We start from the raw sequence: 14,847 nt of genomic DNA on the forward strand, positions 1-14,847 counted from the left end.
TTACTCTCTTTAAATATACACTTTCCTGGTTATTTACATTGTATCCTTTCTTCACTTTCATTTTAAATTATTATTTTATTTGTGGTTACACTGTTTAGTCTTTTATATTTTACAATTGCTGTCGTATAAAAATTCTGTAAAGCATTTGAGCTGCATTTACGTATGAAATGTGCTCTACAAAAAAAAAAATGATTATTATTTACTCTGCTTCTCCTCATATCTGAGGTTTTTCTATTTTTTAAATACCTAAGAAACAATCTCCTGAAAAATAAACTTTTACTTTAAAACCATTTTGACTGAACATAACATACAGGAAGGTCAGTGTTGTATTTAATGTATAAATAGTGCATCTGTTTGTGGGTCACCTTCATTTGGGATCTCCTCCATGTCCCAAGGGCTCATTTTTTCTGTGTCTCCATTATCCCAGCTGCAAAATACACAAAACACATACACACACACACACATGCACTTTCAAGGTGATGTAACTCACTGTAACCAAGCACAGCAACTAAACAATGCTTAGCTAAATCAGAGGCTCTGAGCTGAGCACTGACCACGTAAACAGAATAGTTTCACACTGAGCCTCATTCAGCACCATTTAAAATATCGTTTTTACTAAATGTTGTATTTTAGCATCTCAATTAAGCCTTTAAAAGTGACATATTATAACACTTTTATCCACAAGGATCACACAGCACCGCACACCCTTTGTCTAAACAGCCCTGTCCGGAAAAATCAGTTTAAGGCTGAGTAGAAAGCCTTGTGTATCTTGTAACTAGTGGTATACAACCACAGTCACATGTGCTGATATATTTTACCTTGACGATAGGTATTATAGGTTAGCAGACTGACTATCATCGCACATGGTTTATTAGCATTGTCCGTACCACTGTATATAATGTGAGGGAGGGCTGAGTACTGACCAGACATTGTAGCACTGGAAGAGGCTGTCAGGATACTCCGACTGGTAAGGCTCCTGACTTTCAATCGTACCGAACCACCAGGCATCATCAATCACAGAGCGGAAACGATCACCTGAAACAAGTCCACACTCTCAGCAGGTGTAAACACACTGTGAATACACCATGTCCCACTGCACATTTTACATAAAAATATATAATATATAAATAACACATGGATATAAATACTAATAAATGATATACGGAGATATCACACCATTCTCTGTCTCACACAATACAGACTACACTTCCCATGAGATCATGGGAGAGCAGAAGACTGGGAACATCTGCTCTCTACGCAATAGCAGAGGAAGTGAGTGGTGTCCCACTCCAGAGCAAGGATTAGTAACATGTGTATGGACTATTTAAATAGTGTGATACTTCTCTTCTGTGTGAAGTATTGCCATGTTTATCCTGTGTTACACTAAGCAATGTGTGTATTTCTGATCATCTCTGCACTGATCTTGATTTCTATGACTTTTGACTTCACTTTTGTCCTGTCCTTTGTAGTTTGTTTGTTCTGTTTGTTTTAGCTTTTGGATTTCTGACCTCTTTGCTACATCTTGACTTTGTTTATTTGGCTTTAAATTTTGAAGTATCTACACATTTGTCTGCTCTTTTGTGTGCCATATTTCAGGTCATCTCAAAATGTAATGTACATAAATACATATGCTGGAATGTGGTTTTAAGGCATAGATTAATTTAATTATTTTCAGAGGAGAATTATGAAGCTTTTATTTGGATTTATGGAGTTTTGTGGCCTCTGGTCCTCAGAAGAAAAACTCATCACTGACCTATCATCCACTGCCGTTGCCTGGCGTTGTCAAACTGCTGACGGAGGACCAGGAAGTCAATGACATCAGGCATGTCATGGTATCTACAGCGACAAGAAAAAACTAAGCACTTCTGAACGCAAACAAAGCCTCAGAGAACATTCCCAAAACTCTATGCAGAGAAATAAACTGAGAGTCACATAACTCCAACTTCACTCACTTCAAAGAGAAAGAACCTCCGGTCAGTTTGCCAGTGTCTGGATCCAGAAAAGCCAGCTTCAGACAGCACAGAGTAGGCAAGCCTACCTCATACTTAATACCCACTATCTTCAGCAGCTCTTGCTCCTACACACACACAAACGAGACAATTTTTTAGCTTCTGCATCAAAACTTGTGGATGGCTTGGACTTATGTAAGCGCAAGTCAAATCAGTTTTAATCGAATGCTTATTGGATAATATTATCTTGCTGTACGCACAAAGTAAACAACAGGGGTGGGTAATGTAAAGGGCAATGTATTTTCAATTATTAAAATGTTGGTATATTTTATTATTAAAAAGAAGTACAGTTCAGCTTTTAATTTAAAAAAATGTTCTTAGGGCATAGCTACTCAGAATGCTGCCATGTTTCATTACAAAGGGCACAGTTAACCCTGTATAACTGAATTCAGAACCCTACAGTACACGAATTTCTTATTAAAAATCAGCATATTCATAGACTTAATAGTATTAATTACATATGGCATCACATGTTCCCCCTCCCCTTGCTTCTCAAACCTCAGAAAAACTAAATTAGACGTTAATTTACAGAACGTATGAAGAGAGAAGTCATACCCGAAGCTCCATCTTGTGCCAGGCCTGCTTCTTAGGGTTGATGCTGAAGATCTTATTTTTTTTAGCCATCTCCACATACGCCTCATGACCTTGCCGGAAATAATACACCTGCACAAACACATACGTATAACACAAGTCATTACTTGCCTCATTAAAACAAGCTGAAAATATCTAATGATTGTGTGGATTTGAAACATTCGGTCGATACCACGTATGAATTAAGACTTGAATTTGATGTGTGAAGTGTTCAAAGATGAATCAAATGTTATAATCTGCCAAAGTTTACCAAGTTTGCTAAAGATATCACCCTAAAAGTTGTATTTGAACAGAAAAATACAACAGTTGATTTAAGCTTACTAACACATGCCACATGAGCAACTGAACCTACCACAGATACAGACTGAAGCTAGAAACATTCATTCATTCATTATCTGTAACCCTTATCCAGTTCAGGGTCGCGGTGGGTCCAGAGCCTACCTGGAATCATTGGGCGCAAGGCGGGAATACACCCTGGAGGGGGCGCTAGTCCTTCACAGGCAACACACACACACTCACACATTCACTCATACACTTTTGAGTCGCCAATCCACCAACGTGTGTTTTTGGACTGTGTGAGGAAACTGGAGCACCCAGAGGAAACCCTTGCAGACACAGGGAGAACACACAACACACTCCTCACAGACAATTCTCAATTCTACCCATCAGTGAACTGCACCAGCCTTGGGAGGGTGGGGGTGAACACAAGCTTCTAATCAGACATGTAGTATTCCTGCCAAATTTTTATAAATGTCACTAATGCAATGCCACTGTACATAAACTGCCCAAAGCTTTCACATATACTGACAGAAGCCTGTGCTAGCTAGCACTGTAAGCAAAGAGGTCTGGGAGAAAAGAGGCTGTCCCACTCTCACGAACAGCAGGGTCTCTGACTCTCTCTATTTATGTGTGCTTGCATGTTGCCGTTACCTCATCACCCATTTGAGGAGTGAAGGGGCATCTCCGTGGCACAGTGTCTGTGATCCAGGGGGAGGGCAGCCACTCCTCTAGAGTTAAACCCTGCTCCTGGAACCCAGGTAATCTCTGAAACAAAGAAAAACTCATTTAAAAAAAAAGCTATTCATATTCACATCAAAGAATGATCCCCCCAAAAACAGAGCACTGGCAGACACAGAAACACTATCTCACCTTCCTCTTCTCCTTTGGCTTTTTCTTCTTTGGTAGTGCTCCATCTTTGTCTTGTTTTTCTTTCCTCCTCTCTTTCTTGGCATCTTTGTCTTTTTTCTTCTCTCCATCTTCCTCTGAACTGCTGGTATTCTTCTTCTTTTTTTTCACAACATTCTTCTTGGGTGGCTCTAGATTTATGCCTGCGTCCGCCGTCCAGTCTGAGTAATCGCTGGAATACTCACTGTAAACACACACACACACACACACACACACACACACACACACACACACAAAAAGGCAGAGGAGACAAGGAACTAAATAAGAAAAGTTGTGAAGTTGACAATGAATGTTAACATTAGTGAGATCTATATACACATGTGTTGGTGTGTGTGTGTGTGTGTGTGTGTGTGTGTCTGTGCATTTGGGCACTACCTGGAGCTGCTGTGGTCCTCAGGCCAGGGCTCTTTCTCATCTCTCTCCTCGTCCGATGACTCTCTGCTGGGCGGCCGGGCCTCTGCCTCACCCTTAGTCAGAGGAGGAAGGAATGGTGTTATTTTCACTAACAATTCAACACGGAACAGTGACTCTAAACTAAGACTGACTCAGCAGATGTAGCCATGATTCAGCAGTCTAACTCTCTCTCTCTCATCCACAATTACACTACTGGGTGCCGGGAACCTTAGTAATTACCAGTGACACAAGCAATTATCAGAAACACTGATGTCTCCATTCAGAAGGCATTAATAACTAGGATAACATAGCCAGCTGATTCAAGAGCATATTATTTATTTATGAATTATTATGTCTGTCCCATTTAGAAAAAGGAAAAGGAGAGTTTTGTAATAATCCGAGGGTATAGATGATGGACTCGTTTATTTGCAGTAAATAAAAACCAAATGAGATTCCCAAGCTCTCGCAGAACAAAGAATTTAGATATTGGAATAAGTAATAACATCAGTAATTAAAGGGTTCATATCTGCAATTATAGTGGACTACTTACAGAGAGTAATTATGTGGATTTATAATTGGGGTCCTGATTAATGATGGTTTAACATACGGAATCGTTCATTAATACTATTAATTACAATAAAAATATTTTGTCCTTAAATGTCTGTTTCTGAATTGATATACACTGAAGTATTACTTGTTTTTAAAATATTAAAGGCTAAGCACCACTTAATGGACCTCCGTGAATATTTCACATTATTTAGTTACTGACATATATAAGTATGAATTAAAATGAAAATAGCAGCTTAATTTGCTTTAAAACTGACAATTTTATTAAATTGATGGAAAACCCGAGCTCGCTATGGAAATTCTTGAACGCAACTGTGACGTCACTGGTGGACAACAGCTGAACAACGCTGCGGTAAAACACCGTTATGACTGACTGTTATGACAGTATCTAGCTAAATAACCAACATTATTCATGACAATAGCCTAGCAATAAGCTAAACTCAAATGTAGAGGTACCGTTATTCTTGTAAATGTGATCGAAGTCGAACTCGAATTCATCCGACACTATAAACCTCCGTAATGCAGCTACGTAGCCGAGTATAATCTGAGACACCGAGTTTAGCGAGTCAAGCTAACGTTAACTAACACCAACTAAAACAGGCGAAGTGAGTGTCCTCACCCTGTTTACCTCCATGTTACAGAGGCTCTTGAACACCTTTCGTTGGTGTCCTTACATGCCCATAGTGTTGGAAAAGCGCCAGTGAAATGAGCTACAGATAACGGAGTGAGCGGAGGATCCTTTCCAAAGTGCCCGTTTAAAGTGGACAAATTTAGTCCATTTTCTGGATATTTTGGGATCTTTGGGCCATTTGTTCACAGATGTCCCACGGTACATTGAATGATTGCAGCCAAAAACAACACACCTTTTCGTCATTTTGCATTAAATTAAGTGCAGCTTCTAGAGTGTTGTCCACCATCTACGTCACAGGCAAGACGCCTATTAGAGTTTCCGAACACCGTTGGGGGACAACGATCTTTTAAACCTTATTCCTTCAATTAGTAAGAAATAACATGTTTTCTGACTCTCAATAAACACAAGTTAGGAACTCAAACTCCACTGTATTTATTTGTTTGACACATTAATTTAGCTGGTACTTAGCCTTTAATCTATTGCATTCCTTGCATGTAAAACAATTTCCAAAGCTTAAGGCTTGACTGAAGTTCGACTTTGTGTTTTACTGACTGATGTAAGTCTTTGTTTAGCCTCAACATATTCTTATATATTTATGATTTATAATCATAAATGCTTTGATTTAACCTCAACATCTTACTCATCCACATTAGTTTAACAACAGTGTAAATGGTGCAGCAGTTGGTCAACAGAACAAAGCGATTGCACTGTTTAAGGTGGAAATGAAGGTTCCAATAAGAACCCCACAGTTGTCTGATGGAGATTTTAATCCATAGACACACAAAGTGTTAAAATATTATACACATAACTGATATCAAAACTGAACTGCTACTTTTATTAAAATAAATATTAATGACTTGTGCTGCTTTTACAACACGAAGTGTTCCCATGGAGACTGAGGGATCCTGAATTGACCCGGCTGTGGTTGAATAGAGGTGGAAGTAACAGACACTGTTTCACACTCACTTTAAAACAGATTTAAACCACTATATATGAGATTTGAGCCAGTCCATTCCAGCCCATTCCCATGACTGCGTATATTCACTACAGATACAAGCATAAGCTTTATTCTCCCTCTTTTCTAATGAGCTTGTTACAGGAAAAATTCTTAAATCAACTGTTAATAAGTTTTAAATCGCATGCTGCTCTCAGTAGTATAATAAAATCATCTCATACTGTCCCAATCTGGGCATGAATCCTCTCTTAGTGCAGTGTATCAAATCTTTACATGCTACTGTAGGTATGTATGTACAGGAAATGACATTAATTATAAGGTTTATTAAGATTCACAGTTTCAGGCATCCTCTGTTAGTCTTGAACCGCATCTCCCATGGAAAAGGGGACACTACTTTACTTCATATGTGTATCCTCAGTGTTTGTATTCCATTTTATCCCAATGCTGTGTGTGTTTGTGTGTGTGTGTGTGTGTGTGTGTACCTCAGAAGTGCTAGGCTCCTCCTCATTTTGTTCACTCTGCCTGCTTGTCTCCTCCACAGCCAATCGCGTGTGGTAGTTGTGCTGGTTGCCTTGGTAACGCCGCCCCTCCTCCACTGCGCTCTCTGATGCATGCTGCTTTAAAAGATACACACCTTTTTTACACACTCTGACCTCAATTTTAGAAGTTAAATTACAGCTTGCATGTGTGTGTGTGTGTGTGTGTGTCTATATGTGTGTAGTTACCCGGTTCTCTCTGTGGTACTGGCTGTGAACGCTGCGTCTCCTCCTCTCTGATCTGTACACATTCATCTCCTCTTCTCCTCTAGCCGCCCTCCAGATCTCTTGTTTACTGTTTACATATAAACACAGTTTTTAAGATAAAAAAACAAAAACACTTCTTATCACAGGCTCAAAAAATGGACAATCAATGTTTGTTAAATGTGAATAACATCATTTTAAATATTCTCCCATTATTAAACAGCTCCAGTGCAAAGCTGGACAAAATGTTGATATTTATTTAGATTGTGGTAAAGGATATATCCATATTTTTTGTTATTAATTACTGTCAGTACAAATACACCCTGGAGGGGGCGCTAGTTCTTCACAGGGCAACACACACACACATTCACTCACACCTACGGACACTTTTGAGTAGTCAATCCACCTATCAACGTGAGTTTTTGGACTGTGGGAGGAAACCGGAGCACCCGGAGGAAACCCACACCGAGACGGGGAGAACACACCAACTTCTCACAGACAGTCACCCGGAGAAAACCCACGCAGACACAGGGAGAACACACCACACTCCTCACAGACAGTCACCCGGAGGAAACCCACGCAGACACAGGGAGAACACACCACACTCCTCACAGACAGTCACCCGAAGGAAACCCACGCAGACACAGGGAGAACACACCACACTCCTCACAGACAGTCACCCGGAGGAAACCCACGCAGACACAGGGAGAACACACCACACTCCTCACAGACAGTCACCCGGAGGAAACCCACGCAGACACAGGGAGAACACACCACACTCCTCACAGACAGTCACCCGAAGGAAACCCACGCAGACACAGGGAGAACACACCACACTCCTCACAGACAGTCACCCGAAGGAAACCCACGCAGACACAGGGAGAACACACCACACTCCTCACAGACAGTCACCCGAAGGAAACCCACGCAGACACAGGGAGAACACACCACACTCCTCACAGTCACATGGAGGAAACCCACGCAGACACAGGGAGAACACACCACTCTCCTCACAGACAGTCACCCGGAGCAGGACTCGAACCCACAACCTCCAGATCCCTGGAGCTGTGAGACTGCGATGTTACCTGCTGCACCACCACGCTGCCCATATAAGTAAAATAAATTTTGCAAAAAACATTACTATAGCAAAACTATAATCATTATTTTATTACAGCAACAACAACAACAATAATAATGTTCTTTAACTCTTTGCAGTAATCAGTGACATTCACCAGCACGTCTACATCTAGGTGCCATTTAAGACACTTGTATTTATAATAACAACTGTTTAGTGACTCATTACAAGGACGCACTCTTTTAAAAGCTGTAGAAATGGATATGAAGACATAACCAAACGAATAAACATATTTTCACTGACTTCACTACAAACTGTAATCAACATCAATTCAGCCCCCAACAGGATATTTCACCAATAATCTCAAAATACAGTGATCACATTTATCCATAAATATTTTCTTTGCCTGATCTATCACTCCTGATTGCACTCATTATTCAGCCATTCAAGAGCTCAGGCAGGTGTGTTAGAGCAACATAAACCTGAACAAAGACTGCGATTCCAAGAGCACAGCTCCACCACCTACTCCAGCAGGACCACCGCTGAGTGTAAAAATGTGCAACTCTAATAACACAGCACAGTAATACAACATTTTGGGTGAAATACTGTAGGATATAAGAAGGTATCATAAAATTAGTTATAGTAGCATATAGCAGTAGCATATATTTCCCAGCTTGGTGCCGCTGGTATAAACACTTGGGAAACCAACACGCCACAAGTCAATAAGTCCTGCTGTAGCGTCTAAATAGTACTTTGCCAAAGCCTTTTCCGATGTGACAACGTGCATGTCTGCTTGGAGATACCTGGCCGTTCCATGTGAGAGTTCAGGCACCAGCACTCGTCTGCTCCAGGCCACCAGGTCCGTCTCTGTGGCCATCTCACTGCGGGGGGCATTACTGTGCATCTGCCGAACACCCTCAATCTGTCCACTGCGCCTCAGACCCACGTTAGGGGGAGAGGACACTTCTGTGGGGGAGCTCACGGACCCTATACACACATAAAAACAAACACACCCAATGGACATATGTCTCTATAGTGTTAACCCAGGTGAAAACTTTTCAAATTTGGGGTATATGATCGTCTTCATCCTCAGCACGGTTACCTCGGTTGGCCCTATAGTCTGAGCCCAGTCTCTGGTCCTGCTCCTGTTGCAGTCTCTGGATCATACTGTCTAGAGGACTAGAACCTTCTGCCGCCTGCTGACTCAGCACTTGATTCAGACCTGAGAGACATACACAGAGAAAGGGAAAAAGAGAAGAAAGCAAAAGAGATGTTATCAGGGGTGCTGTGGAATTCAAGTGGTAAATAAATATATAAACTGTTTTCTTTTTTGTCCTTGACTTCTTTGTGTCAACAATTTGATAATAATAACACCCAAGGATGTTCTACAATAAGCACAAAAAAAAAAGATAGCTAAGAATTAAAGGAAACTCATAACCACACATTATCTTTGTGTGTTCCTCATCACACATTGGATCTTTGTAAATCATGTATCATCACAGTGCACTTAAGAAAAAAACAAAACACAAACAGTGCATTCAATAATAAAGCAGGCCTCTGGTGTAAATTCATACCAGGCAGTCATCCAATCACAGTGACTATGCCACTACTACCCTCAGTACTGTCCAAAATACCATCATTTTATGAGGGTCTTAAGCCAAAGGAGTCAGGAGACGCTGGGTTGTAAGCAGAGTGCACAGAATTCCTACTCCATGGCCTTGTCCAAAGCTGTCTGAAATACATCTCACAGTTGGTCTATTAAATATGAGACCCCCCCACACACACACACACTTCTGTAAGGTCATCTGAGGTACTGATGATTCTCCGGTTCCCAAAAAGCCAGATGTTGAAGGGGCTGATTGTTATTAACTCAAGGACAGGAGATGAAACTTTTTTTCAATACAAATGAGGGGGGAAAGGCCATTTTTTGCAATGGACCAATGATGTTGAGAAACCAGCATCCAGTGACTTAAAGGAACACTATGTAATATTTTACCTTAAAATTACAGCTTCAAAATGACTGTGATGCTCCCCTGACCTGTAATAGGAAGAATAGATCCTCTGTTGTTGCTACTCCCGGCTTAGCACTGCAGAAACTGCACTATGTAACTTTAGAAGGAGGGTAGGTATTCGTATCCTCGCTCCTCCCCCTTGATTTCAGGACAGTGTTGTAAAAGTGATTTACACTCTGCAACTGCAGGGGGAGCCCAGGAGCAAAAATTCCCAGGAGCAAATATTACCTAGTGTTCCTTTAAGGAGAGAAGTGACAAAAATCCCACACCTTGTCCATCTTTTGTATTGTGATGAAAAATACAGCAGCATGAAGAAAGCTCAGATTATTCGTGCTAGACTTACATACTTAATTTTTGTCAACAGGATGTGCATGTGAAATAAGATCTCTGCCTAGATTTTAAAAAGCAGCTCATGTGGTTAACAGCTCAACACAGTCCAAGATGAAAGTGTGATGATTAAGTCATGCACTTTATAACTTACATTACCTATTAGTTATATTAAACACATTCTGTGTGAACCTATACATAAAAAAATGTCCTAGCTGTTGATGATGATGCTTTTTACTGAGTGTGCTCTACCTGAAGACGTCAGGCCCATCTGTGGTATGAGCTGCTCCTCTCTGCAATTCTCTCGCCCTGGGACAAGCCTCTGGAAGCGTGGGGGATGAGGATTTCCATCCACATCCACCAGGAAGGGTGGGGGCATGAGGTGAGGGGCCTGCTGTGTCTGCTCGTCTAATACATAGTTGTGAGCATCGCGGATCAGCGGCCGGTAATCAGTGTGGAAAAACATCTGGTCCGCTATCTGGAACACACATCAGAATACACACGTAAACAACAAAAGAAACCACAACTACAATAAACACAGTGACCACAGGGGTCAAAGCAATCTCTGGAAAGAACAAGAGCTTGGTGTAATTTATTTATATGAACATTTCATTTATACCTCACAGCTCTCTTGAAACATTAAGTTCTTAACTTTCAAACAATGCCACATTTTGAGGTTTAAAAGTCCACTACTTGGACCAAAGTTTGTGGACACGTTTTCATCCAACATTTCTACTAAAATGAAGGAAATTAAGAAAGAGTTTTCCACTTTGCTGCAGTAACAGCCTCTACACTAATGAGAGGGGTAAACATTAAATGCTGCAAATGTATATGTAATTAATAATGTACATATAGTTAATTATTTAACTATGCAAAACCATAACAAACGGTAAAAGGTTTGGTGGCACCTTAAATTCATACAGGATTTAAAATTAAGATTAATTTAAATTGTCATATATTTATCCAGGGGCGGCACGGTGGCGCAGCAGGTAGTGTCACAGCCATCCAGCTCCAAGGACCTGGAGTTTGTGGGTTCGATTCTCACTCCGGGTGACTGTCTGTGAGGAGTGTGGAGTGTCCTCTCTGTGTCTGCATGGGTTTCCTCCAGGTGACTGTCTGTGAAGAGTGTGGAGTGTTCTCTCTGTGTCTGCGTGGGTTTTCTCTGGGTGACTGTCTGTGAGGAGTGTGGAGTGTTCTCTCTGTGTCTGCGTGGGTTTCCTCCAGGTGACTGTCTGTGAGGAGTGTGGAGCGTTCTCTCTGTGTCTGCGTGGGTTTTCTCTGGGTGACTGTCTGTGAGGAGTGTGAAGTGTTCTCTCTGTGTCTGCGTGGGTTTCCTCCAGGTGACTGTCTGTGAGGAGTGTGGTGTGTGCTCCCTGTGTCTGTGTGGGTTTCCTCCGGGTGACTGTCTGTGAGGAGTGTGGTGTGTTCTCCCTGTGTCTGCATAGGTTTCCTCCGGGTGACTGTCTGTGAGGAGTGTTCTCCCTGTGTCCGCGTGGGTTTGCTTCGGGTGACTGTCTGTGAAGAGTGTGGTGTGTTCTCCCTGTGTCTGCGTGGGTTTCCTCCGGGTGACTGTCTGTGAGGAGTGTGGTGTGTTCTCCCTGTGTCTGCGCGGGTTTCCTCCGGGTGACTGTCTGTGAGGAGTGTGGTGTGTTCTCCCTGTGTCTGCGTGGGTTTCCTCCGGGTGACTGTCTGTGAGGAGTGTGGTGTGTTCTCCCTGTGTCTGCGTGGATTTCCTCCGGGTGCTTCGGTTTCCTCCTACAGTCCAAAAACACCCGTCGGTAGGTGGATTGGCGACTCAAAAGTGAGGGTGTGAGTGAATGTGTGAGTGTGTGTGTTGCCCTGTGAAGGACTGGCTAATGATTCCAGGTTGGCTCTGGACCCACCGCGACCCTGAACTGGACCCGCTTACAGATAATGAATGAATGAATATATTTATCCAGGTTGATATGTAACTCTGCTTGTATAGAAACTGAATTAGAATGAATTAATATTAGAATTAAAATTAAATAGAATTAAAGTCTGTAATGTAGCTGAACACCAGAATACAAAACGACATTTAAAGTACAGACTTCTATGAGTAAAGCAAACTTCAGGGAACATAAAGAGGAGAAAGCGAAAGAGAGACAGAGAGCAAAACACATATGAAAAGTGATATAGATATTCCAGAGTATTTCCAGACCTTGTCATATCTGCTGCTGGAGCCGAAACCAAAGATGAGCAGGTGTCCGTGCGAGTCGGTGCAGGCAAAGTGCTGACCATCTGGAGAACACTTGCAGTCAAACAGAGCACCGTGGCCCTGACCCTCGATCTGAAACACACATACACATCATGAAGGCTACACTGTATTTCAAGGCTTGTATTGATCAGACAGTGATCATACACAAAATGCTGACAGTATTATAATAGGGGCAAGGATGTTGGACGATAACTAACACGTACAGCTGTCTAGAGAATATAAACAAAGACTCCCTCTTCCCCCATCACTCAGAATAATGCTAGCCTACTGAAGATCAGTGAGCTACTAGGATGCACAGGCAGGTGCCATGTAGCATTATGAATGATGACCTACATTAAAGAGTTACTGAAATTTTAATAAAGACATTTACCAAAAAAAGTCTATCATGGCATTATATATTGCATCATTGTACTATGACTCTCCTGTTGTACATGATCCTGTAAAGGTTCCCAACCTGACAGACAGACAGACAGACTAATAGATACCATGTTGAAATAGGAGCGGATTTTAACTCCTCGAGCAAGATCCCACACTATAGCATTGCCATCGTGTCCAGCAGAGAACAGCACTCTGGGATCGAAAGGGTGAGGCTCCAACACAAACACCTCATCCTCATGACCCTGAGGACAACACACACACACAAGAAAAGAACCAGATTATTGTGAAATCTCATCTTGTCACGATTCAGCTGGGTTATTTTGGTAGCGTACTAAGGGCTAATACAGGTTCGACAGTCTGCTGTGTCTCATTCCTTTTATAATTGTCAAAAAATTGCCATAAATTAAGCTAATTAAACGTATTTTCTGCAGATGTCAGCTTTTACAGTGATTTGTTTATAACCCGGCAAACAGCAAGTGTATTATGTACATTTCTAATGAAGCAAAAAAAAATGTATTTAGACACGTCAACACTACAACATTACCCTGTTCTTCAATGGTCAGGGCTCCCATAGGACCACCACAGAGATGGTATTATTTGGGTAATAGATATTGCTTTGGTTGGTGGATTATTCTCAGCCCAGCAGTGACACAGAGTGGTTTAAAAACTCCAGCAATACTGCTGTGTCTGATCCACTCTTACCAGCACAAATACATCGTTTGAACAATTGTCAAACATAAAATACACAAACATTCCATACAAGTTTTTTTAGAATACCTTTTTCTTTCTACATGGTAAGTGAAAGAAACTTTATTGGAAAGAAGTACATGTTACTGATTACCACCTGTGAACCGATGCATCGTAACATATGTTCACTGTGGTAGCAGTGGAAGCAGGACCCTTACCATGAGAATATGGATGAGGCTCCCTGTGTACGAGTTCCACACCTTCAACGTCAGGTTGTTGGCCGCAGTGATAACAGTGTTGTCATGGCGATCCCAGGCCACCATGGTGACCTTTAGTTTGGTCACTTTGTCCTCCAAAGGTGGAGGGTTGTATTTGCTGAAGGGACAAAAAAGAACAGAGGTAAATTGAAGGTGTGATTATTCTTGTAGTGCAGTTTCCTTGATTTGGACCAAAGCAGAAAATGATCCATTGTTGCATTTATGACATACCACTGGCAGGCTTTACAGCCATAATTAATACTTTTTTTATTAAGACAGTTTGGCTGCAATCGTAATCTTCTCTTTCAGTTTTTTTCTTCTGTTTTAACGCCATATCAAAACGAGATGCTTTGAGGACAGCAGACATTAACAGTAGACTCTACTGCGTAGCAAAGTTAATAGAAAAGGTTAAAGTCTGTGAATTTCTGCCTGTGTTAATTAAAGATGCTCAAACAGAAGAATAAAGCGGGGTTTGATTTACATAGGTAGAAAACAGATGATAATTCAGTTAAGAAACTTTATAAGAGTGAACCTGAGACACTTGCACATCTCTCTCTTTTATTTCCTCAAAGTAAATTTGATTTTGCAGCTGTTTGTCTGATTTCTCTCATTTTAGAGCGTCGATTTCCTTTGTCTACACTTCAATCGCACGTCTCATTCCTCTCCCAAATGAAAGTCACTTAGAGTAACCATAGTAACAGCACACAAAATGATGATGAACACAAAAAGGACCAGATCCAATTCATAGTGTTAAAATGTGTGTGAACTCTGTTGAGGGTGGGTCACTTCAACATTTAATAACAT

At 41.3% G+C, this 14,847-nt stretch overlaps 1 protein-coding gene across 2 annotated transcripts in view; it reads right to left on the minus strand.

Annotated features, from left to right (window-relative positions):
• Positions 1-14,847, minus strand: part of phip (pleckstrin homology domain interacting protein) — a 59,199-nt gene that overhangs the window by 13,745 nt on the left and 30,607 nt on the right. Inside the window, exons 14-29 of one of the 2 annotated variants that reach the window (XM_066670403.1) lie at positions 14,005-14,161; positions 13,207-13,341; positions 12,665-12,793; positions 10,738-10,963; positions 9,249-9,368; positions 8,950-9,133; positions 7,057-7,162; positions 6,814-6,945; positions 4,161-4,252; positions 3,750-3,969; positions 3,531-3,644; positions 2,565-2,672; positions 1,953-2,077; positions 1,754-1,836; positions 924-1,035; positions 366-427 (exon numbers count right to left, since the gene is read on the minus strand). In XM_066670403.1, the coding sequence (XP_066526500.1) occupies positions 366-427; positions 924-1,035; positions 1,754-1,836; positions 1,953-2,077; positions 2,565-2,672; positions 3,531-3,644; positions 3,750-3,969; positions 4,161-4,252; positions 6,814-6,945; positions 7,057-7,162; positions 8,950-9,133; positions 9,249-9,368; positions 10,738-10,963; positions 12,665-12,793; positions 13,207-13,341; positions 14,005-14,161 (2,105 nt within the window). Of the gene's footprint in view, positions 1-365; positions 428-923; positions 1,036-1,753; positions 1,837-1,952; positions 2,078-2,564; positions 2,673-3,530; positions 3,645-3,749; positions 3,970-4,160; positions 4,253-6,813; positions 6,949-7,056; positions 7,163-8,949; positions 9,134-9,248; positions 9,369-10,737; positions 10,964-12,664; positions 12,794-13,206; positions 13,342-14,004; positions 14,162-14,847 lie in introns of both variants that reach the window. The other variant, XM_066670402.1, reaches the window with a different exon arrangement.

The sequence above is a fragment of the Hoplias malabaricus genome, chromosome 5 (assembly GCF_029633855.1).
Source record: "Hoplias malabaricus isolate fHopMal1 chromosome 5, fHopMal1.hap1, whole genome shotgun sequence".
Classification (NCBI taxonomy): Eukaryota; Metazoa; Chordata; class Actinopteri; order Characiformes; family Erythrinidae; genus Hoplias; species Hoplias malabaricus.